This window comes from Dipodomys spectabilis, unplaced genomic scaffold, assembly GCF_019054845.1.
Source record: "Dipodomys spectabilis isolate Male_0828 unplaced genomic scaffold, ASM1905484v1 ptg000241l, whole genome shotgun sequence".
NCBI classification, from domain to species: Eukaryota; Metazoa; Chordata; class Mammalia; order Rodentia; family Heteromyidae; genus Dipodomys; species Dipodomys spectabilis.
The window spans coordinates 2,675,616-2,700,280 of NW_024870918.1; the positions used below are offsets into that span (position 1 = coordinate 2,675,616).

Sequence of the window (24,665 nt, forward strand, 5' to 3'; positions counted from 1 at the left end):
GGTTAGGGAGGATAAACATCAATGAGCAAAACAATGCTTATATCTCCAGGTAACAAGTTTAAAATTATATTTTGTTTCCATTTTGCTTACACATATTTCAACAGTTTTTCTACTTTACATATATGTTACTCTTATAATAAAAAAGAACTTAATCAAATATTCCAACAGAAACTTCCATCAACTTAATGAAGCAGAGTTACCTGGTTCTTTTTTTTTTTTCTTTTTTTTTTTTTTGGGTCTGGTCGTGGGGCCTGAACTCTGGGCCTGGGCGCTGTCCCTCAGCTCTTCAGCTCAAGGCTAGCACTCTACCACTTGAGCCACAGTGCCACTTCCGGCTTTTTTCTTATGTGGTGCTTGAGGAATCGAACCCAGGGCCTCGAGCATGCAAGGCAAGTGCTCTACCACTGAGCCACCTTCCCAGCCCCAGAGTTACCTGATTATATACTCAATACAAATGTCTCTTTATCATCATTCACTGTGGTCCAGGTGATGCTATCTGAACTGATGTTAATTACTTGTTTACTCATGTTCCCCATCAGACCTAAGTGATTTTAGGGCAAAGGTTTGTTTTCTCTTTCTCCCATTCCTAGCACCATAATTTGTGCAGCGTCAATGCTCAGCAGCTATAAGCTTGTTCTCCTGATCAACTGGGTTTCCCAGTCAGTCCCCTGTGCAGCACAAAGATATGCTGGATAAATGTGTGCCCAGGACATTTGTTGTTGCTGCAGGGACTTTTGAAATTAAGTAACTGATTAGCCAGATGATTTCCCACCCACCCCCAAGACATTTGAATAAGTTTAATGTAAACTTTATAATGTCAGAACATGGGCATAGTTGCCTCCATCCAAAATTAATCATTTTTTAAAGGGAGAATAAAAAGGAGTAAAGGAGGTAATTAAAACCCAGAAGGGAAACCCTAAACTTTCTTGTTGAGTCCTGACATCTAATCATCAATCCCAACACAAATTGATCAGGACATGCCAGCAGTAGTCAAATGACAGATCAGTGACTTCAACTTTTCTATTGTGGCTAGAACAAGGTTCAGGAAACTGTTTCTGTCATGATCCCAAGAGTAAAGATTCCAGGTTCTCTGGACCAGAGCAAATGCTGAACAGCTGTTCTCTCCCAAGGCTGGTATCTTCCTGCTCTCGTTCTATATTTATATCTAAAACTGTGAAAACCATTCTCCACTTTCAGGTTGCACAAAAGCAGATGGTGAGCAGACTTGGCCCATGAGCGATAGTTTGCAAACTGCTGTCCTAAAAGATGCCCACAGAACCACAGCGATGGGAAGATGCAGGTGGCAGCGGGTGACAGGTGAGAACACAGGACAATACACAAACAGGAGAAAGTTCTTGAGCCACTGGAAATCTGTAACTAGTTTTGGTGGTGATTGACAAAGGGTATGAGTTAGTGTGTTAATGGCCACACATCTATTGAGACAGTAGCAAACAATTAACATCGCTGGGCTGGAGAAATTTAGGGAATGTAATCCTGTGAGACCCAAAGCCAAAGAGAAGGAAAGGGAGAATATGGTGAGCAAGAAGTAGGTGCTGTGATTATTGAATGGCTTACTTGATATTTTCAGGCCTTAATCAGTGGTCTCAGACCTCTTCACCCTGATTTAGATGTGAAAATACTGAAACTGGCTTTATCCTTATAACAAGTTGTGGTTTTGTGTAACAGCAGAGTTTTAACTCCATGGGTGAGAAAAGCAAGTACCAATCTTATGGTTCCCAGCAACAATTGGAAGAGGTAACACTGAGGGATTTTACTGTTCCTTCTATCTTTGCTTTTAGGTAAGTCTCCAATAAGCAAATTGAAGGCTTTTGTCTCTAATCTATCAAATAACTTCCCTATTTCCTCTGTCTTAATTTTGATTTAACATGATAGAGAATACTAAGAGATTTTTTTTTTCTCCAGGTATACTGAAACTAATATGGGAAAAAAAGAGCCTCACAACTTTTATTTTGGGGCTAGACATCATATAGAAATATAGATATAGAGGTGCATGCCGGGAAGCAGTCAAACTTGGACCCACATAATTCTATACATCGAAAGCACAGCCATGTCTTGAGTCCTGGTGCTGTGCTCCTGAGAAAGTTAATGCTAGTTGCTTTTCATAAGTGTTTTGTGTGGGCGGGGGGGGGGGGGGGGGGGAGGGGCGGTGCGCGCGCGCACACACACACACACACACACACACACACACACGTGTGTGAATATCAGTGCTGGAGCTTGAACTTGTACTTTTGGCTGGCTTTTTTTTCCTTACGGCTGGTATTGTGCCATTTGAAATTGGGCGTTTTTCTGGTTAATTGGAGATAGGTCTCTAGGATTTGCCTTTACTAGCTGGCTTCAAACCCCCAGATCCTCACATTTCAGCCTCCTTAATAGCAAGCATTATAAGCAGGAGCCACTGGTACCCAGTTTGGGCAAATAATATTCTGAGGATTACTTGAAAGGAGTAATGAGGAACTGAAAACTAACTTTTAGTTCCCTTCCTGAAAACTTAATACTGCTTATCAATATCATTCTAGGATCACTGAGTTTTGAAAATGAGTAAAGAAGTCTGCCCCACCTAAATGATCATGTGTGAATGACAGGAAAATGTGGTCATCTCAGTTTATCAAATCAGATAGTAGTGATTCCAGCTTGGGCAGATGTGACAACTTTCGGGGTGCATAACCCTGTGTAAGGATCTCCTTGTGGATTATGAAAGAGGTAATTTGGGGTCTTTTGGTCTGTCACCATGTTAGCTCACATGTAATGAAGGTGGAATGGTTGTGGTTCCCGGGTAATTTCATTGTGATTTTGGAGATTGTCCTTTAGCTACTGGTAACACAGTTATGTTTATTATAGAGATGGAGCTGTGGGGGAGGGAGTTAGAATGATAAGGAAGTTGAACAGGAAGAGAATTACAGGTGGCCCAGGATCCCTTCCCATGGTAAGTTAGCATTTCCATTTGGAGGACTCTTAGAACATACACTGAGCCAGTCAGGTTGAGTATCTGAGACTCCGTAGAAATGGTTAGCTCAGATGATAAAATTGTGAACATGGGAATTCTACACTCACCTACTTGTTACTCATAAAAGCTTAAGCGCCTGCAAATGAAATGACCTAAGCGTCCAACTTCGCTGAGTCCCCAGAAGCAGAGAGAACTCACCCTCCTTCTCCCTCCACACTCAGCGGAGCTCAGTGTGTGCTGCACAGGACCCACACTTCCTCAAAGGTCTGCAGGATACTGAATATCAGATGGTAAAAAGAAAATCACATTTCTCCCACATGAATACAAATTCTGACTGCGCTTTGGAATGCAACATGGGCTATCAAAATACATAAGATCTATTAACAATGTTTTTCTATGACTTGGATTTCTCATGCTGGGCAGGCCACTCCCTACTCTTGTCAATCAGGACATTTCAATACTAGTTCTGCTTTAATCCTTCCACTTCTCAACTTTCAACACAGAGGTATGTGAGAACTTATATAGATGGATGCTCCTGTGAGCTTCCGATAGAAACAGGAGGTAGGCCATGTGTGTCATTGAAAAGTTTTCATATAATTTCAATGTACTCCTAAACTCTACTTCCTGCCATTAAGTCCTTCTATAAGCCTTTACCATGCAACCTTCCTAATAATGCAGTGAGGAAACTCAATGTCGCTCACTGATGAGCAAAGCCCAGTTCTGTGAGGAGCTCTGGTGAAGTGGACATAGACCTCACATTCATGTGTAAGGGTTTGATTTTCCCTACCACTAGTTTGAATCCAACATTTGCCCCAGTATGAATCAAATCCTGGTAAGTACCATCCTACCAGCATCTTATAGGCAGGTTCAGTTAAGAAACCTATGCCATAGAGCCACCCATTCAACACTTTTTTTCAAGGCAACACAGTACTCATTTAACTTTACCTATAAAAAGAACTTGAACAGATGCTCCAAAAGTTTTCTTTTTCTAATGATTTTACACAAAATGTACAAAATAGAAGATTAACTTTCATTTACTGTTTGTCCTGTAGGAAGTTACTAGCTTGGTTTCCTTCAGTTTCCTTGACTATAGAAATGTGATCCATAGATAGACACATGATAGACATATACATAGATGGATGGATGGATGGATGGATATAGATAATTAGATAGATTAGTGCTGGTGCTGGGATTTGAACTCAGGGACTAGGTGTTGTGCCTTTTTCTGTTCAAGGCTGATGTTCTACTACTTGAGCCACAGTTCTATTTATGCTTTGGGGGGTTAACTGGAGATAAGACTTTCCTGTCCAGGATGGCTTTGAACTGTGACCCTCAGATCTCAGCCTCCTTAGAGGATGAAAATTACAGATGTGTACCACTAGCACCTGGAAGAAATGTAAATGTTTATAACCACTAATTCTCAGGCTACCTATGGAAACTGAATGAAGAGGTTGCCACAGGGTAAGAATCCAAGGAGTGTCAGTTACTAGTGGTCATGCTATTATTTTGGAAATACTTTTAGTGCTAGAGATTGAACCCAGGCCCTAATGCATGGTAAAAGCATGCTCCACTGCTGAGCTGCACCACAGCTGCTGGAAAATTGTTAATTTAACCTTTACCAAGTGTAGTTCAATGGCAATACCAGGGGAAGACATTAAAACTTAGTAGAAACTGCGTTTCTTAGCTCCAATCTCAAGCTCTTCAAAGATGTACATATGGTAACAAAATAAGGAAACAGCCCTAGCCTAGCACCAGTGGTTCATACCTATAATCCTAGCTACCCAGGAGATTGAGATGTGACAATCATGGTTCAAAGGCAGCCTGGGCAGGAAAGTCTTTAAGACTCTTATTTCCAATTATTCACAGAAAAGGGTGAAAGTAGAGCTGTGGCCCAAGTGGTAGAGCACTAACCCTTGAGCAAAAGGAGCTCAGGAACAGCACCCGGGCCCAGAGTTCAAGCTTTAGGCTTAGCAAAAAAGAAAAGGAAACAGCCCTGATCATGTGCCGGGCTTCCCTTCCTCTTTAGAAAAATGACCTAGTTTAGAAATGTGCTTGGTGCGATAAATGTGAATGATGAAGTGGATAATCTTTTGGTTCCTCTTCAGATTGTGCAGCTAAGTTAGATGTGCTCACCTGATGAGGATTCCAGTCGCTGTCAAAGATGACCACCGTGTCAGCTGCTTGAAGATTTAAGCCCAGGCCTCCAGCTCGTGTGCTCAGCAAGAAAATGAAATACTGGGACCCGGGTTCATTGAATTTCTTCAGCAAAGCAGCACGATCTTCAGACTTGGTGGTGCCTGAGGGGAGAAGAAAAATAAATCTGCCAATTAAATCCTGTCTGAAAAATGGCAGCAAACTGGACAGAAAGTTCTGTTGCCCTAAGATGCACCTAGAGGACCCCTAGGAGTGCATCGTCAGGGGTTTTGGACTTCTGAAAGGAACTTGGAACATTTTGCAGTTGAAAAAGAAGAAGAAGACATGGAAAAGAAAAAGGAAGAGAGAAATTCTTTACACGTGGCTGGCTGAGTACTTTTGCATACTTTACAAATGCTCTAACATCCTTGCTCTAATTTAAGACCTAATGGAAGCATTTTCTGGATTTATTTCTGGTCTTTAAAAGTTACTATTTAAAAAAGCCACCCATGTAACAAATACGAAAGTGTAAAATGTGAATGGAATACACATCCTTTTGGAACAAGATCTGAAGCCACAGTAACATATATTAAAGCAAATGAGCCTTTCAGGGTGATTCTCCAGTTAACATTCCACTCTGTGAGGTTCAAAGGACTCTAAACTAAAACCAAGCACCCAGAGCAGCATGTGAAGACACCTGAGTTGGTTTGTACCATGGAGTCTGAGGAGGCTCCAACAGTGAGTTGATTCTTGAATCAGCAGACAGTACAATCCCAGAGTGGGACACTCATGTCTGAGGCACATGTGGGCTCCAAACCAGCCACTCAATCTCATGTTCCCCAGCTGTAATGTATTTAACCCAGCGTTTGCATGAAATACATTCTGGAGGGGAAGAAACCCAACCTCCAAACCAAGTGGTGTTCCTTCTAAATGTGTTCCACTAAAGAAGTGGAGTTCTGCGTTCTCAAAAAGCCTTTAGGCGGATGGGAAATATATATGCCTGTTATGTGATACTCTGCCTGGCTGCTGTACAAATATTATTTCTACATGTTGTTCTTTTTCTTTAAGGATGAAAATATACCAGCAATTTATTTCCCAGGATTAGAATGTTTAAGTGACTCTAGCTAAAGGAATCAAGTTACTCATGAGGGTCAAGTTCCCAAACATAGGGAATCTGTTTTTCACATTTAGTAAAAATAACAAGTGTGCTCCTCAGAAGGGGAGAAACCCAGTCTCCTACACACAACAAATGGGGGGTTGGGAATGAGGGGTCTGGGGAAACTCAACTTGTTTAGTGTAGTAATATTCTTGAGACTCAGTGTACTTTCTAAATTAGATTTGTTTTCTTTGATTAAATGGTCAAATCTTGCCGGGATGAATTGTAGGAATTAAAATCTGAGGGAGAAACATTAAGGTGCTTCATGGAATGAGATATTGAACATGTGGAAATCTTTTTTTGATTTTGAGAATTGGCTTTCTGCGATGACAGCTTATCATTTGTACATTATGCTAATGGAAGACATTTTGTGCGTGCATGCATGCATGTGTGTATGTGTGTGTGTCTGTTTCCTGGTACTGGGCTTTGAACTCAGGGCCTATGTGCTGTCTAGTTTTTTCATTCAAGGCTGGAATTCTACCACTTGAGCCACAGATCCACTTACGTTTTTTGGTGGGTAAGAGTTTCATGGCCTTTCCTGCCCTGACTGGCTTTGAACCAGGATCCTCAGATCTCAGCCTCTTGAGTTAGCTAGAACTACAGGCATGAGCCACCAGAACCCAGCTGCTATGTTCTCTCCCTATTTCTCTCTCTCCTTCCCTCTCTCTTTGCCATAAAACCTTCTGTCTCTATTACCTTACTAATTGCAATACTGTTCCTAAAAAAGTACATGGATTACTGATTCACATATTTTTCCTATGCCCTGAAGAAAAGGCAAAAGGAGCCAAAATATGGAGCTTCTAGAGATAATGACATCTATTTTCTCACATCAGAGTATAAAAACTACCAGCTAAGTACCTAGAAGACATAACTTCAATAGTATTTCATTTTATGTTTATGGTACTGGGGATTAAGCCCAGGGCCTTGTGCATATGAGGAAATCTACCATGGGCCACAGCAACAGCCCAGTTTAACAGTTTTAATAAACTGAACAAGTATTTGTTGAGATATGTGTTTACATGTAAATAAAACAATTAGAGAATAACCCTATTTTGGATGAAATAACCCTAACTGCAAATTACATCACCAAAAAACCAAAAGGATTATTATAATCAAATGAGTTCTCAGGTCCTAAACCAAATATTACTCAGGCAAACAGATTGGCCATATATTTGGTATGTATTTAGACTGTGTAAATAGCCAGGAGCTTAACAAATAATAAAACAAAAAAAACCCAAAGCATCCGATCACTTTTTATGTAAGCACTGTAACACTTCTTATGACAAGGTTCAGAATTTACCAGCTTAGTATTTCCATTAGACAAAGATCTTTGCTGATGGTTGGCAATCTTTTCAGTATTCTTCAGGGAGAATCAAGCTACCATGTAAGAGTTTATCCAAAGACAAATGCTCCTTGCAGGTACGTAGTATTGAATGTGTTCAGCACTAGCATCCATTTCATTGTCTTTCTGACTTTGATGTAGAACATAACCAATTGTAAAAATACAATTAATAGCAAGGGCAATTGTGTTGAAAATGACAGAATTTGCCAAAAGGAATGCACTGCCAGACTTTCATGATTACTAATTTCCACTGAGTTTCAGCTGCTCTTAAAAAAAAATATCATCTTCTGGAATGAAATTTTACCACTTGATCTAAAAAATCATTTCCAGTAAAAAGAAAAGCAATAATAGGATAGTAGCTAAATCTATTCACACAACTATTATCTTGCAGAAAAAAAATATTTGCTTAGCTTTCAACAAGTGATTTTTCTTTCCCTTTAAAATATGAGACTTCAAATTATTGGAAACTGGAATGTATATTACCAACTGGGTGTTGAGGTAGGAAGGTGCCAGTGTGGGTTATGCACTATGTATACATCTATTAGTTATCAAGTGTCTCTACTTCCAAAATGAATGGCTGCTATTTCTGGTGGGAAGAGGCCTTGCCCATCTTCTCCATGCATCCATAGACCTTAGAGAACTTATCTGACTCTCTACCTAATAGCTGAGGTTATTCTGAAGGCAGGGGCTGTGAGTGGCCCATTCATCTTCTATCACTAGTTCCCAGTCATCTTCAATTAATCCATGCAATCATTTTAAACAGGCTCAAAATCATAGTTCAAATGCCCATCATTTAGACAAGTGGTTTAGAGATGGGCTGTATCTCAAAGGATGTGCAAAATATGACCTAATTTGGAAGCAGATAAATGAAAGTTAAAAGCTGGTTTCATCATCTCTGTTCAATGCCGAGCAAAACAGCAAGGATAAACAGAGGCAATGGTGCCTTAGTCATTGAGAGATTTAATAATATATGTAAAGTGCTTTGATTAGTGCCCCACAAGTACTAGGTGCTGCATAAATCACCTGCTGGGACTATTATTAATTATTAATAACAGTGATAATAGCAACCAACAGCTTCTTGAAGAGAATCTTTCAGGCTGTCAGGAAAACAGAACAGTACATTTCAAGGTCTTCACCTTTTGCCAGGCTCTAGTCCTCAAAGAAGTGAGATTCAGAGGGAAGTGTCAGCAATGGCAAACAAAGTTCGGTTGAACACATAGATGGAAGGAGCTATAAATTCGGGGCGGCAAAAGAAGCCTGGCACCCCACGTGAGCTCCTTCCCCATGGGGAGGGAGAGACCCAATAGAGAAGAAGCCATCAGGAGTCTGCCAAAGGAGACAGAATACGGAGAATAAATCTACCTAAGCATGCAAATTACTGTTTATTCAACCGTTCATCAGTGTATAGTGACTTTGGAAAAGAGAAGTAAAAGGGATTTTAAATAATCAAGTCTGTTGGGTGAAATAGTTAACATCAAAACTAATAATACTCCAACAGGTAGGACAAACAGGGCATTCACCTAAAATTTCAAGTAAGACAAGGTATGTATGCCAAGTCTAAGATTGGTGTATTTCCAAATATGTTTAATGGCAAAGAGGGACTGGGATGTTAGATTCGAAACAAACTCTACTAATGGAATATAAACTTTGGATTTCCTGCTCACTTAACCGTAATGTTAATACTACATTAGCTAAAGACAGATATTAGCAGGACTGTGCTCTTTGTATCCAGGGACTGACTGCATCCTGGCTGTATGTTAACTCTGATTCCTCCTTACTGCTCCCCAAATGCATTAATCTGTCACAGTATGAAAACTGTGATCTCTGAAATATACTGATCAGTATCCAAACCAAAAGTGTCCTCTAGGAAGCATCTCTAACTTTGTATTTTCTTCCATTCATATTTGCTTAGTAATGTTTAAGACATAGTATTTATGTACATTTAAAAAGAAAGGCATATACATAAAATATATTTTCATTATCTTTAAGTATTTGTATAAACGGGTTACCAACAAAACAATGTGTCTTGATTGATGTTACCTCTGTCATCACTCTCTCTCATCCCTCCCAACCCAAGCAGATACTTTACATAGCTGCAAAATTAATTCAGAAGATATGAGAGAGAGAGAGAGATTAATGAAAAATATAGCTGGAAGTGAACTAACACATTTTATCGGAGGAAACATGTCTTTACAAAAAAAAGTTAAAGGCTTGTCAATATATTCTATATAGTAAGTACCAGCCAATCCCAAGAACAAGGGAAGGTGTGTGTGTGTGTGTGTGTGTGTGTGTGTGTGTGTGTGTGTGTGTGTGTGTGTGTGTGTGTGTGTGTGTGTGTGTGTGTGTGTGTGTGTGTGTGTGTGTGTGTGTGTGTGTGTGTGTGTGTGTGTGTGTGTGTGTGTGTGTGTGTGTGTGTGTGTGTGTCTTGAACTCAGGGCCTAGAACTCAAGGCTAGTGCTCTACCAAATAGAGCCAAAGCTCCATTCTAGCCTTTTGGTGGTTAACTGGAGATAAGAGTCTCAGACTTTCCTGGCTTGAATGACTATCCTCAGATCTCAGCTTCTTGAGTAGTTAGGATTACAGCTTTTATTGTGTTTAATACTTATATTTGCTTCTGAATTCTATGTGTCTATATGAGACAAAGAGCCGTACAAATGATGTCAGTCTATGGAAATCTAGAGGATGTAAAAAGTGCCATGCAGGAAAATCCTCACCCACCTTGCTAGTCTGTCATTCTTATTCTTCTTTTTTTGGATCTAAGGCCTACCATCCCTTTAATTTTAGTAGCCTGGCTTCTGAGACGAATTCCTTCTGCACTTACCATCTAGGCGCAGGTAAAGGAAGTTCCGAAAAGCAAAGTAGTCCTCCATGATGGTCATGAGGGACGTCATCTGGCAGAAAAGCAGCACGCGGTGGTTAGTCGCTCTCAACTTTGGTAGAATGCGGTCAAGTAGCTCAAACTTTCCCGAGGCCCGATACAGCTCAGCCCTGAGCCCAAAAATGCAAAAGAAGAAGAAGGTATTACTGCTGTCCATCCTCTTGAAGGATACACTAATGCTTTGCTTTTCATATAGAGCCTCACACAGAGTAAACATTCAATTAAGTAAGTGTGGAATGAATGAATGAATACTTCAAGGTGTGAGAGTGTTTTAGTGGAGAAAGAAAATGTTTTCATATGAAACCCATAAAGGATGCTACTACGTAAGAGATAAGAGACTTCTATGTATAAAACTGTAAATTTAGAATCTAATGATTGAGGAATACCTACTGTGTACAATTTCAAGTAAATTGGACAATTATGAATAATGGATGGTAAGTACTACTAAGGAAAACAGTGGGCTGAAGTGTGTCTCAAGTGGTAGAACAACTTGCCTAGTGTGCTTGAGACCCTGGGTTTGATCCCCAGTTCTCGGGGGTGGGTGTGGGGGGGAGGAAGTTAAAATGAGAGGAATCAAAGAACAGTGGCCTTTTCTTTTGATTAGATCCTGAGTTTGACAAACTTTGTTTCTGGCCTGTGATCTCTTTTAATAAATTAAGTCTGACTGGAATACAGTCATGGTCATACATTTATGGTCTGTCTGGTTGACTTCATTCTATACTGGTTGAGCTAAACAGGGGTGATAGAAACTTCATGGCCCACAAAGCTGAAAATATTCTTGAAATGGCCCTTTACAGATAAAGCTTGCCAATGACTGGTTTAGAGTGTCAGAGGCCAGTGAGCTCCCTGAAGAGAGAAGATTGGAGGCACAGGGGAGGAGAAGATTCTGGAGAAAGGAAAGAGCATGTGCCAAGATCCTGGAGAGTACAGGGGGCTTGGGAGCCTGAAAAAATGGGGGAGGTGGGGGCAATGATGTGTGTGCTGTAAGCATAAGAGGGGTAAACGCTGGGGTCTGAGGAGAGAGGAGAGCCAGGAATGGGAGCGGGCACCGCAGGGCTCTATTAGCTACACCGAGTGTTCTGGTTTTCATGGCAATCCACAACCACTGCTTTCATTTAAACCGACAGTGGAGTGATGGCAGCTGGCGTTCATTTTTTTACAAGGCCATCCCCAACAGAGTATGACACAGTGCTGCCTTACTGTAGCTGTGCGAGTCAAAATGATGAAGATGCGCTGGTGGGAGACACCATAGCTACTTGGGAGCCCGAGATTCAAAAATTGTGGTTCAAAGCCAACCCGGGAAAATCTATGAGACTCTCATCTCCTATTAACCAACAAAATGCTGGAAATGGGGCTGTGGCTCAAGGGGTAGAGTATACCAACCTTGAGTGACAAAGCTCAGGGACAGAGAGCACAGGCCCTGAGTTCAAGTGCTAATACCAGCACAAAAAATATAAATATGTGTGATAGAAAAGATGCCATGATGCAGAGAAAGGCAGAAAGGAAAGTAGGAGCCTTTTTCCTCCACAGTAAACCTGCCTCCCCCTCTCTCCCTTTCCCTGTTCTCTTCCTTCCTCAGCCAACAGGGCTGTTGTATATGCCACAACTAAATTTTAGGGTTGATATTGTTTGCAAAACTCTTACCAGTGTACATACAGACTGAAATGCATCACTGGTACCTGGGTGGCCAGCACAATACATTTTAAAGTATGTATTTCCAGGAGAGAAAATACTACAAATGGGGTATATGCAAAATGAAGCTATATTTTGAAAGAGAAAAAAAAATAGGATTTACCCATTGATGACCCCATTTGAATAGCCTAGGTGCTCAGCAAAGGACTCCTTTAAAAGAGAAGAAAATGGTCTTATAAATGCAATTATTAACTTAGGTACAGTGAAAAACAAATAACGTAACAAATGAGCAAATATTTATGGTAGAGTGAACCAAGACCTCATGTGTGTGAGGTCAGTTGTTCGTCTACCAGGAATAGATCCTGTGCATTTCTCTGTCTCTAAACTCCCAGACAAGTAAGTTACTCTAGCCCCTGAGCATCAAAAATAATGGCAGTTATATAATGCAGTTCTTAGTTTAGACAAATGGTGATGCCCATCCCAGACAGTCATTTTTTTTCCCTATGAATAAGGCCCCAAATGTACTCTCCTGTCAATGTTCTACCATCTGCTCTCAGAATACTGAATGTATTGAATGTCCTCTCTGGTTCAGAAGAAGAAACAGTTGACTAAGTTCTGTTTTCTCCATTCCTACTTTGTAGAAGCAGAGACCCTCTGAGGGGGTCTTTATTTTGGCCACCAGCTGTCCCTTTTCTGATCCTTGTCCTTTGATCACTGGAGCTTTTTCACCAAGAGGGCCAGATCTTTTTCCCTGCCAAATCATGGTAGTCTCCAGTTCCTCAAGCACTGCCAATGGACAATGACCAAAATCCAACTACACCTGTTAGAACTAACTCCATGGCCACACTGGTGACCAATCCTTACTAGATTTTTAGACTCCATCCCTGACCCCTGAGCCGCAGCCATGAATCATAATAAGATTAGGTATGAATATCATTTAAACATCTTCATTTCTCTTGCTTGAAGGTCCACAGGGAGGCAGTGAGACCACTTGAGGCTGGGCTTCTGAATGATTGATGCCAACAAAAGGGCTGTGTGCAAACAAAACAGAACAGAGGCAAATGCACACAGCATCTCAGGCCTATGCCAATAGACTGACCAATAACTGTGGGTTTGGGGTTTATAAAAATAGGCTCCTCAAAGCATTTTATAATAACAAACTGTAAATCAAAGCCTTCTTTTCTATGGAATGCCCCTTGATATCTAGGAGGGTTTATTCCTTAAGCTTAGCTTCCTTTCTGACCCCTCTGCCCTTCACAGAGTTCTAGACAGATGTTTGGGGAAAGGAAACATCAATCCCTTCCTTCTCAACATGCCCAGTTTATCTCAAAGGTTAATGGTTTTAGGATAATCAAATTGAAGTAAGAATCCCACTTTATTTTCACAATTCTAAGTCTCCACTGCTCTGATACAGTTCAGAGAAATGTCCTAAAATTGTTTTCAGAAAAGAAAATGGGATGATCCCAATCATTTGAATCTTTAGATATTTTTTACCCCCCCCCCCCCCCAGTCCTACGAACCCAACATGGATTAACTCACTGACCACTTAACATCTATTTAACATGTAAGTTTACAGGGCACTTTGTATGTTATTATTTAAAAGTTGATTCTTTCCCTCGCTACACGTCTGGCAGGCTATCGGAGCTTGGAGATGAAGTGGCTTACTCCAGTTCATAGTGATAAAGTGGCCAGTGACATGAGCTCATTATTGCTCATTGGATTCTCCTTTATTAGTTTATGTAAATAGGTATGGTTGGTCAGTAGGATGTTTTCTTCCCCAAAATGTTGTTGTTATTGTTATTTCAGTTAGATCTCTAAAGAGACCTTCACTAGAGTAATTTCTCAACTGCACAAGGAAACCCTCTATAATCATGGGTGTATGCCCTCCACCATACCTCTGGCTACTCTCTCCCATGATCAAGTTGTCCACTTTCCTGTCTATACATCTTCTTTGCTGCCCCATACATCCTCTCTCCTATGGACTTACATGCCACAGCAGTGTCAGAAGTCTTTCTACTTTCCAAGCACAGCTGAGACAAGACTCTCATATAGGAAGCAGGTGGGGAATAGATTCTCAGATCTGGCAGATAGGATGGCCAAAAAGAATGAAGAGAAAACGAATGCTCAAGGCTAAGAATATTTCAACTCCATAACTCAATTTTTACCATGTGAATAAAGTTTCTAGGAGCGTTTATTTATTATTTAAAACTAAACTGGTGCCAACATTTTTTTCTTTCTGCTCTGTCTTGTGCTATTTGCAGAAAGAAGCAGGTTCTGAACTAGCCAATCGTGGGCCTCCAGGCCTATCTGCTTAAAACCATGAAAATGACTATGATGATAGTCATTCCTTCTGCTCATTCCTTCTCCTTCTCCTCTCAACTTCCTCTACTGGAGTTAAAAAAAAAAAAAAAAACCCTGTTGATGCAGGAAACGGGGCAGGAAATGTCTTTTAAAAGCAGCATTCTAGACACCTGAGCATCAGAACAGAAGCACTGATTTGCACTGTCATCCATAACAGAAACAAGTCAAGAGAACAGAAATCTAAGTAGAATACGAAAGCCAGTGTCTCTGGCAAAGAAAATATTAGAGGACCATTTTCCTTTTCAATATGTATAAATACATTAATATTTTTCACAACATCTGTCTGTTTGTCATTACCTCTGACTTCAGAACTCCCCCCTGAAACAAGGGAATTCACAGTACTTACCCAATTCCAGATAATGAGCCATTGCTTGCCACATTTTCTCACTGCTTGAAATGCTTGGCTATAAAATTCCAAATGCTCAAACACTGGTGCCAATGAGAATCTATACCCAGGAAATTCGGGTGTGATAGTTCTACGTGAAAAGCTAGCAGAACATACAATTTTGCCTTCCACACATATGCTTCAGACCTTTTTTTTTTTTTTTGACAGTCATGGGTCTTGAACTCTGGGCCTGGACGCTGTCCCTGAGCTCTTCAGCTCAAAGCAAGTGATCTACCACCTGAGCCACAGCGCCACTTCCGGTTTTCTGGTGGTTAACTGGAGATAAGAGTCTCACGGATGTTCCTACCCCAGCTGGCTCTGAACCACAATCCTCAGATCTCAGTCTCCTATGTAACTAGGATTACAGGCGTGAGCCACTAGCTCCTGGCCACAGACCTATTTTTTAAGTTGTTTTTCTTTTGTTGTTTGTTTTTATAAGCTAGCATTAGTAGGATGAGCACAACCAGGATAAAAATTAGGATCAAAACACAAGATACAGACTTACCTCAATGTGCTGGAACATGTATGGGTGATTGCAGATTTTTCTCAACTGCATGATAGTGTTCATAAGTGTCTTCGCGCCTCCTTTCCCCTGAGAATAAATAGGAAGAGGAGAACAATTAGTTAATTGTTCAAGTATATCTAATTATTAAAAACTAGGCGTCAAAGCAGGACATGCAGCTCAGTGCTACAGTGTCTAGTATGTACAAGGCTGTGGGTTCAATTCTCAGTACTGCAAAAGAAGAAGAAAGAAGGAGGAAGCAAAAGCAGAGGAGGAGGATGAAGAGGAGGAGGGAAGGAAGGAAGGAAGGAAGGAAGGAAGGAAGGAAGGAAGGAAGGGAGGAAGGAAGGGAGGGAGGGAGGAAGGGAGGAAGGAAGGGGGGAAGGAAGGGGGAAAGGAAGGGGGGAAAATGGAAAGGAGAAAGAAAATTTAGGCTTCTTAAAAACAAACAAAGGGCCATAGATCTTCTCAGTAATCTACACACTTCGTGGGCCCAAGCTTCTGTTATTATTTGGCTGTTTTTGAGTTACACATAACATGTTCATGAGTCATTTATCCTACAGATAGAATTCCTTATGGAATTCTATCAATCTGATGCCTTTGTGTCATGACTGTCTACTGTCTAGGATCCTGGCAGACCAGAGCATAGAACAGACGCTCAGGGAGGGAAACTAGATTTTAAAACTTTCTAAAATGCCACCCAACACTTAGGCAGAATGTGTTTTCTGCAGATTTGACACAAGCGCAGCTCACTGTTGGTAACAGGAACATAAAGAAGTGCGTTTGTGGTCTCTTGTCCTTCCCTATTGAAGGCAGGAGAACTACACAAAGGCTCAATGTTGTACTTTAACAAAACAGCATGACTAGGGCTGGATGCGCTCTGGAAAAATTCATGCCACAGCCTGAGAAGACGTATCGTAGTGCCTTGAGTTGCACTGGCTTCTGCAAACATACCTTCTTGTCTTTCTCAGAACCATCTGTGAGGAGGATTCCCTTGGCTTGCATATGACGATACAAAATCTTCTGCAGAGCTGACATGTCACACTTGATCACATATTCAACCTAGGAAAGGGACCGAGAAGAACGTGAGGGGGACAGGCTATTATTCTCCGTTGCTCCTGGAGGAGAAGAGGAAGGCCGCTTGTTTCCATTCTTGAGTTCCCAGGCTTGAGGTGGATAGTGTAACACACCAAAATCTTCATGATAATGGTGTGAACCTTACAAAGTTATGTGTGGCCAGACCCGCTTCATTTGGTTTCACGATAGAGACAGTGAGTGGCTCACCAACTGTTCACTACAGGGAATTTTTAGTATTTCTCTGCTTCCCAATTACACCTCCTTACATTATTAACAGAATAGTTCTAGGATTTAAAAAAAAAGTCATTGGCCATATGATTTTTTGTTTGGAGATATCTGTATAATCAGATGTGGCTATCCTGAATTCTAGTCTTTACGGCAGACCTAGGTGGACATTATTCTCTCTGCTCTTGAGAAATGAGAGGATACAATGCTGTGGGAACAACAGGTTGGGGAAAGAATTAATCCATGGTTGTGCACAACTTTCAGGACAGCTATAAGGGATCCCACGAGCCTCCTGTACTCACAGTTTATCACATACCTGCAATGCTTTATCATACTCTTTGTGCATAAAATCTGCCTTATTTCCTATTATTGTTTTTTCCTCATTAAAAAATTCCAAGAATATAAATGTGCAATTTTCATAATAAACTTCAGATTAATGCCTAGATATCTGTAGAATGTGATTAAAAGTAAATCAGTAAGCTGCCTAATGTTTAATAAACTGATTAAAAATTATCCAGTTTTTCTCCTAGGATAGGAAAGAGGAGGTCATAGATGAAGGAAAGTTGAATATTCATTCAATTCTCACTTTGGAAGGAATGTGAAGGCTGGGAAGAACCACAGTAGTCTTAGTACTACTCATTTCAAAACAAGTTAGAGAAAGGCTTTCTCCTGTGTAGAAAACTAAAAAGAACAAGTAATCAAACCCATGAAAAACTTGTTTTAGTTCTTTAATAACCATCTTGCTCAGGGAGGACAAACAAATCAAGCTTAATAAATAAGCTGGGAGCTAGTAGCTTCCACCTATAATCCTAGCTAGTCAGGAGGCTGAGATTTAGAGGATCAAAGCCAGCCAGCAAGCAAAAATTAGGGCTATAGGTGTGGATCACTTGGTTGAGCATCAGCCAAGCAAGGAAACTGATGGAATGTAAGGTCTTAATTCCAAAATCTAGTACTTCCAGAAAAATGTGTAATAAATGAGTACACATTTAGTACAGACTTTGTATTTTTTATACATGATCATGCTACATGTTAAGAGTAACTCCATTTCCCTTGTCTTTCTTAAAGGAATGATTATTTGTGCAGCTTTATTGAGATATAATTGACAAATAAAAAATTATATATCTCTAAGGTGCACAATGTGATTGCTTTATGGATATGTACTCTGTGAAATGATTGGCACTGGCCCACTTTCTCAAGAGCTCTTAACTCAAAATGAAATTTGATCATAGTGAAGAAAAATGTTAAATATATTCAGATTTTAGCAAGTACAATGATAAAATGACATCAAGGACTAATATTATTGAGCTCTTTTGTATATACTAGGCTCTGTGCAAAATGCTTATGTTCACTTTCTCATTGAGTATGCTAGTTCCGTGGAATGATCTCCTTTGTAGACAATGAATCTGAGCATCACTGAAGCTATGCCACTGGCCCAAGGTGACCTAGCTATTGAAGAAAGCAATCAGGATGTAAAGCTGTTTTATCAAACCACACATCCACAAAAAATGTCTGTATGTTCATTTATGCATTATATGCACACACTAATAATGCACTGATAACCTCTCAAGATGTGAGTTGCCTTTAGAGCATGGGACAATGTTAAGGACTGCTAATTTATATACCTATTTTAAGATTCCAATATGAAGATGCCCAACATGTTTATTCAATTCCAGTGTAATCACTCTATTATATGGCTAATGAAAACCCACAATAAGAATGTGAGAAGCTGGGTGCTGGTGGCTCATGCTTGTAATCCTAGCTAGTCAGCAGGTTGAGATCTGAAGATCATGGTTCAAAGCCAGCATCGGCAGAAAAGTCCATGAGACTCTTATCTCCAATTAGCCACCAGAAAACTGGAAGTGGAGCTCAAAGTGGTAGAGCACTAGCTTTGAGCAAAAGAGCTCAGGAATAACACCCTAGGCCCTGAGTTGAAGCTCTATGACTGACAAAAAAAAAAAAAAGGAGGGAAGGGGAGGTAGGAGAAGAGGAAAGATGATCTTTCTTTGCTTACATTTAGTTGATTTTAAATCTGTACTGCTTAGCAGAAATTGTTAAAGCCTTTATGGGACCCAAGGCTGTTAGTTTAGTTAAAAATCAGACCAGATTTTTACGTTGGGGATGTAGCTCAGTGACAGAGTACTTGTCAAGCATATGTGAAGCCTTGGGTTTGTGCTGGAGAGTACCTCAGACACACACATACACACAATTAGATCATTCTAAATCCATTCATCTGAGAATAAGGAAACCCATGAGATTACATAACAGGCAGAAAATAAGCGAGTCAGGTAGTAAGGATGAATAGAGAGTCAGATACTGGGGGGCTAGTGGTAGAAATTCGTGCCTAGGCTTCCCTTGAGGTAATTTAAGTATGTGGATTATCAAGCATCTATTACATTCCAAGAAAGAACCAGCATTAATATACGCGCCAATGTGGCTTAGTATACTTTTCAAATGTTCTTTTTGGTAGGAGCCGTGCTAGAGTTTGAACTCAGAGCCTCCGGCTTCCTAAGCAAGCTCTTTCTCACTTGAGCCATGCTCCCAGTCCTTTTGATTTTAGGTTCTTTTTACATGCTTTGACCTAGGAAGGCCTCTGACTGTGATTCTCCTACCTCTGCCTCCGGGTAGCTGAAATTACAGACATGCATTACTATATCCAACTTAGTTTATTTTATTTTGCTTTTTTATTTTGAACAAAATCGAATATACATGCACCAAGGCTATTACTAGTGAGTGTCCCCCATCCACATACACGTACACCTCTATGTGTACACTGGAGACCTGGGCCCTAAAATAGCTAAATGCCTGGACCCTTCATTCTACTTCGACAGATGATTTGCCTTCCACTGCATACCAATATTAGTGTGAGTTGACCTCATCTCTAAGGCCAAGTTTATCAACCTTTCACAACATATCCCATTTCTGCAGTAATCCCTTTTACCTGGCCTCAATGCAGAACAATGCACACAGAAAGAAACTGATAGATATGAAGAAAAGGGGCAGACTAAATGATCCTAACATAGACACATAGATCAATACAGATGAGGTGACAGAAACTTTAATACCAGCTCCCAAAATTTCATGGCACCCGAGCAGGATGCCAGTACTATAGAAGGTGAAACTGGTGACTACTTAATAAGAATGATTTTCCACTAATATAACAGGCTGTGGAAACAAGTGGGAATATTTTAATTCAGATTATATGTATAATAGAGGTGCCAACCTCACGTGCATGGTAATTATTTATTCTTCTCTATGCCAAATTTGGTCCCTCCAAGTAAGCAAATTGGTGACTACATTGGACAAGAGTCTGCTCTCATTAAACCTTGTATATGAATTTGAGCTTTATTCATAGTGTCTGACCACACACACTTTGTTCTCTTTAAATTCCCATTCCAAAAGGATGAAATGTTGTAATGACGAACCTGGACAACTGGGCCCTATTAGCACATTGTAACCTGAGAGTCTAAGACAAGATAATGCAATTTATGAAAGTCTCAGCTCCTCTCCCATAGCCTGAGAGGAAAGAGTGATGATTAACTATATTAGGGATTCCAAACTTTTATGTAATAAACATAATCAAAGATTTTTAAAAATGCAAATTGTATCAAAAGCAGGATTGATATTAGGGAGGCAAGCCTCTCATTAACCTTAGACATTATATCCATATTTAAGGTACTTAGGTATCAATATGTAAATAGTTAATTGCCTGGTCTGTTATTGGTAAAGGAATGAACACAGAAGTATCAGTACAGCTAAATCGAAAGATCCATTTTCCTTTAGGATAAGTTGGCTTCTATAATCCCTTTTCTATAAAGGGGTGTTCTTTCCTGAGTATAAGGAGTGGATTTTCTGCCAGCAGGAATGGGGTGAACACAGTATAATTTCTTTGGTCATTAGGTGTTTCATTAGCTTAGTATTACAACTGATTTTCCTCTGTAGTAGAGTTGCATTAGCCAAACTGTGCCCTTTTTATATACCTGTTTTAGTTTTATCTGAGAAAGTACATGTCACAATGTGAGACTAAAGTTTGAAGTCAACACATCTATTAACACAACTAAAAAAATATATTTAAAAACCTGGTGATCTCAAGTACTGACAAGAATATGGAGGGACTGGAATGCTTAGAGCCTGATAGAAGTATTAAAAAGCAGCCTGTAGAGTATAAAACAATGGAGAAGTTTCTTACAAAGTCATGGGTACACTGACCATATTAAGTAGCCTGACTTCCAGGTGTGGACTTACACGAAACAAAAATCGATGTCTACACAAAACCTATGCACAAATGTTTATAGTAGCTCTATCTAAATCATCAAAAACTAGACACCCAGATGTTTCTCAATTCCAAATAAATAAACTATGATATGTTCATATAACAAAATACAATACAATAATAAAAATGAACCAGAGACTGATATGAGCAACCACTTGGGTGACTCTCAAACTCCTTCTGGGAATGAAAGGCAAGGCACTGTCTGATTCCATTCATTCATCTGGCATTCTGGAAAAGGCAAAGCTTTGGGGATGGAGAGTAGATTAGGAGGTCCTATGAAGCTAAGAGCAGAAGTAGAGTCTGGGAAGGGATGTGAAGGGTAAACAAAGGAGGAGGCTGCAATGCTTGGTAAGAAATGTACGCATTATCCTGCCCATGTTACTGTAACTCCTCTGTACAGTATGTTCACAAATAAAATTAAATTTTAAAAAAAAATGTAGCACCAGAAAAAAAGAAGAAAAAAATTTAGGGAGGTTGTGCAATGGAACTGTTCTGTAGTTTGTGAACACTGGTTAAAATTCATAAAACTAGACGCTGAAGGGCGTGAATTTTACTACATATAAGTTAAAGATAGTATTGGAAAAGAATCAATGATTGCCAAGTATGTATGTAGTCTTTCCCAACCATCAGCCATGATTCAGTCCTTTGTGGATTCTGTATACAAACCAAGTATGACATACTCATTATTTGTGACTCGAAGGAAGAGTATTACAAAAGAAACCTCCTTATTCTCAAGGATAAGACAAAAAATGCCAACTTGTCCCAGGTTAAAAAAATTCTAACAAGGCAGGAAAAGTTGAGAAGGGACAATGGCCAGGCTAGACTAAGAACAGCCACATACATGCACAAACTGACTGGTCTCTTCCCATCTCACATGGTTTATGGGATCAGAGGTGTGGAAAGGCCACCGAAAATCACAGTAATGGCAAGAAAACAGTGAGAAGGAGCTTCAGGTGGAACTCCAAACAGTAATAGTGGCAATATGAGTAGAAACTATGAGGATTATAGTGGTAGCAGCTGGCATTAGATAAATCCTATATGCCTTCCATATAAACATTATATTGTGTTGTGAGCACTCTATCTACTTCTCACAATAATTCTGCAAGGTTATATTAAATAGTTTCCAGTTCACTGATGAGAAGAAGAAGCCCCTTTGGGTTGAATGACTTGCCTAAGTTCATACAGTAAGATAGAGAGAAAGCATCTGAGAACCTGTACTCACTGATGGCAAAGCCCATGATTTTCACACCACCAAGTTGCTTCCAGTAAAAAGATATCATGGATACCTTTAAAGGTACGAGCACCTATAAAAAGTATCCATAGACATTACCACACATGGAGTACTATACACACCTCCAATACAATACTGTAATTACTTATGAATACAAGTAGAGTTGTATAGGAGCCTTACTCTTGAGAATATATGTGTATGTGTGTGTGTGTGTGTGTGTGTGTGTGTGTGTGTGTGTGTGTGTGTGTGTGTGAGTGTGTGTGTTTGTGTTTACTATCCTTCTGGGGTACACAGGAATCTCTCTTGTGGAAATCACCACAGAATAAATTTTGTTGTTGTTGTTGGTCATGGGGCTTGAGCTCAGGGCTTGGGAGCTGTTCTTGAGCTCTTTTGCTCAAGGTTAGTGCTCTACCACTTTGAGCCACAGCTCCACTTCAGATTTTTTTTTTGTAGGTCCTGGGGCTTGAACTCTGGGCTTGGGCGCTGTTCCTGTGCTCTTCAGCTCAAGGCGAAGGCTCTACCATTGAGCCACAGCGCACTTCCGGTTTTCTAGTGGTTGACTGGAGATAAGAGTCTCTCGGAGTTTCTTGCCCAGGCTGGCTTTGAGCCGCGATCCTCAGATCTCAGCCTCCTGAGTAGCTAGGATTATAGGTGTGAGCCACCAGTGCCCAGCCATGAGTAAATATTTTTTCAATGTTTGGAATATTTATTTTTGTACTCTTTCTTGGGTTTTTATTCTCAAGTTATTTTATTTTTTAATATTATATATACTATCTTTAAGTAGTATAAAAAGGAGTTGCCATTTAAAAAAGCAGTTTATAAATACAGTATATCTTAATCAATATCATCCCTTTCGATATGTAATATAACTGACCACCCCAAAAATCCTTACACTGAAAAGCTTTGGGGGTTTCTGCAATAGATATTCTTAAAACTGAGCATACTTTTAACTTGCAAGATGTCTTTGAAAGACCTCTCTATATTATCAGTCTTGGAAATGAATAAAGAAGATTGAGTGAAAATGTAACTTCTAGGACCACAGTAATTAGTAAGCCAGGGGGTAATGTGAGGTCGCCACACGGCCCTGGCCAGTTTACCTATCAGTAACTTCACACCACTGTGACCAGAAATGGTGTTACCCAAAGAGAACACAGCCCACAGGAAGTCAAAAGCAGTGTCAACGGTATATAAGCTCAAGGATATAGTCCACGGCAAAGTAACGTATACAAACATCTAGACTTTTATTAGGATAAAAACTAGGTATAAAACCTTATTTGGATTTCTTTTCAGACTATTAGCGAATAGGGAATTAATGAATAAGATTCTCTCATGCAAACTGATCAACTGTGTATGCCATCTTGCTAACTTACTCTTTAAAATGAACAGGATGAAAAACTCTGTCCCCAAAATAGTTGTTACCAAGAACAACCACAATCATGCAAAAATAAGACGCTTCAGAAGTGGCTCATCTAGAGAAAATCAAATAAAAATATCTCATGCAACAAATTATATACAACTTATATTCAAATGTGTGTGGTTCCAACATATGATCATAGATATTAAAAAAAACTAATATTCAAATATAACCTAGAATTGTAGAGCTAAGGGCTTAAAGACATGGGAAAGCACTGAGACCTCTTTCCAAAGAGTTATCTGAAACAATATTACTTAAATGATCACAGAAAGTTAATTCTTGTGGTATAAGACAAAAGAAATGTAATCTGCCAAAACTATCTCACTAGAAGAATAATGATATCATAAATATTACATATTGAATAAACCTTCAGGAAACCTAATAGATGTTTTCTTTGCCTTCAAAATCCTAACTACCTACAACAGTGAACTCAACAAGGCCAGTAACAACAACAACCCCCAAAATTAAAATAGATTGAGGTGTTGGGAGGCCTGGTTCAGGTGGTAGAGCACTAGACAAAAAGTGAAAGCGTCAGGTACCAAGTTTAAGTGCCAGTCTGACAGAAAAAAACAAACAAACAAAAAAAGAAAAGAAAGAAAGAAAGAAAAGAAAGAAAACATTGAGATTCAGATAATTGAATAATTTTATAAAATCTTCTGAAAAAGCTTTTAGAAACCAGGCTGGAAAAGTCTGTGATTTTTCTTTTCTCTCCAGCTCTATCAAACACAGAAGCACTTTAGGTTATTTTCAAAATAGCTGTAACTAAACTATAAGCCAGCTATTTTAGAAACACAATTTCAGGGGCGGATACTTCAAATATGCTCTCAGGGAGCAATCTCCCCCACGCCCCCCGACACACACACACACACACACACACACACACACACACACACACACACAAACTTTTGAATTCACAACATACTTTTTCTGGAAGCTGCGATTCAACTTCTTTCTTCAGTCTCCTCAGTAAAAATGGTCTCAGGACCTTATGCAGACGTCTGATGATCAGGATAGTTTCTTCTTCATTTAAGTCCACCTATGAAAGAACCTTATATCAATTTGATTTTTTAAAATAATGATTTATGCAATCAAGC

The 24,665-nt window shown here is 39.8% G+C and overlaps 1 protein-coding gene across 2 annotated transcripts in view; it reads right to left on the bottom strand.

Annotated features, from left to right (window-relative positions):
* The window catches only part of Smarca2 (SWI/SNF related, matrix associated, actin dependent regulator of chromatin, subfamily a, member 2), a 172,544-nt gene that overhangs the window by 72,131 nt on the left and 75,748 nt on the right, over positions 1-24,665 (bottom strand). For both annotated transcript variants that reach the window (XM_042699317.1, XM_042699316.1), the window contains exons 19-24: positions 24,494-24,607; positions 16,309-16,416; positions 15,358-15,444; positions 12,270-12,316; positions 10,418-10,584; positions 5,099-5,262 (exon numbers count right to left, since the gene is read on the bottom strand). In XM_042699317.1, the coding sequence (XP_042555251.1) occupies positions 5,099-5,262; positions 10,418-10,584; positions 12,270-12,316; positions 15,358-15,444; positions 16,309-16,416; positions 24,494-24,607 (687 nt within the window). The remainder of the gene's footprint in view (positions 1-5,098; positions 5,263-10,417; positions 10,585-12,269; positions 12,317-15,357; positions 15,445-16,308; positions 16,417-24,493; positions 24,608-24,665) is intronic.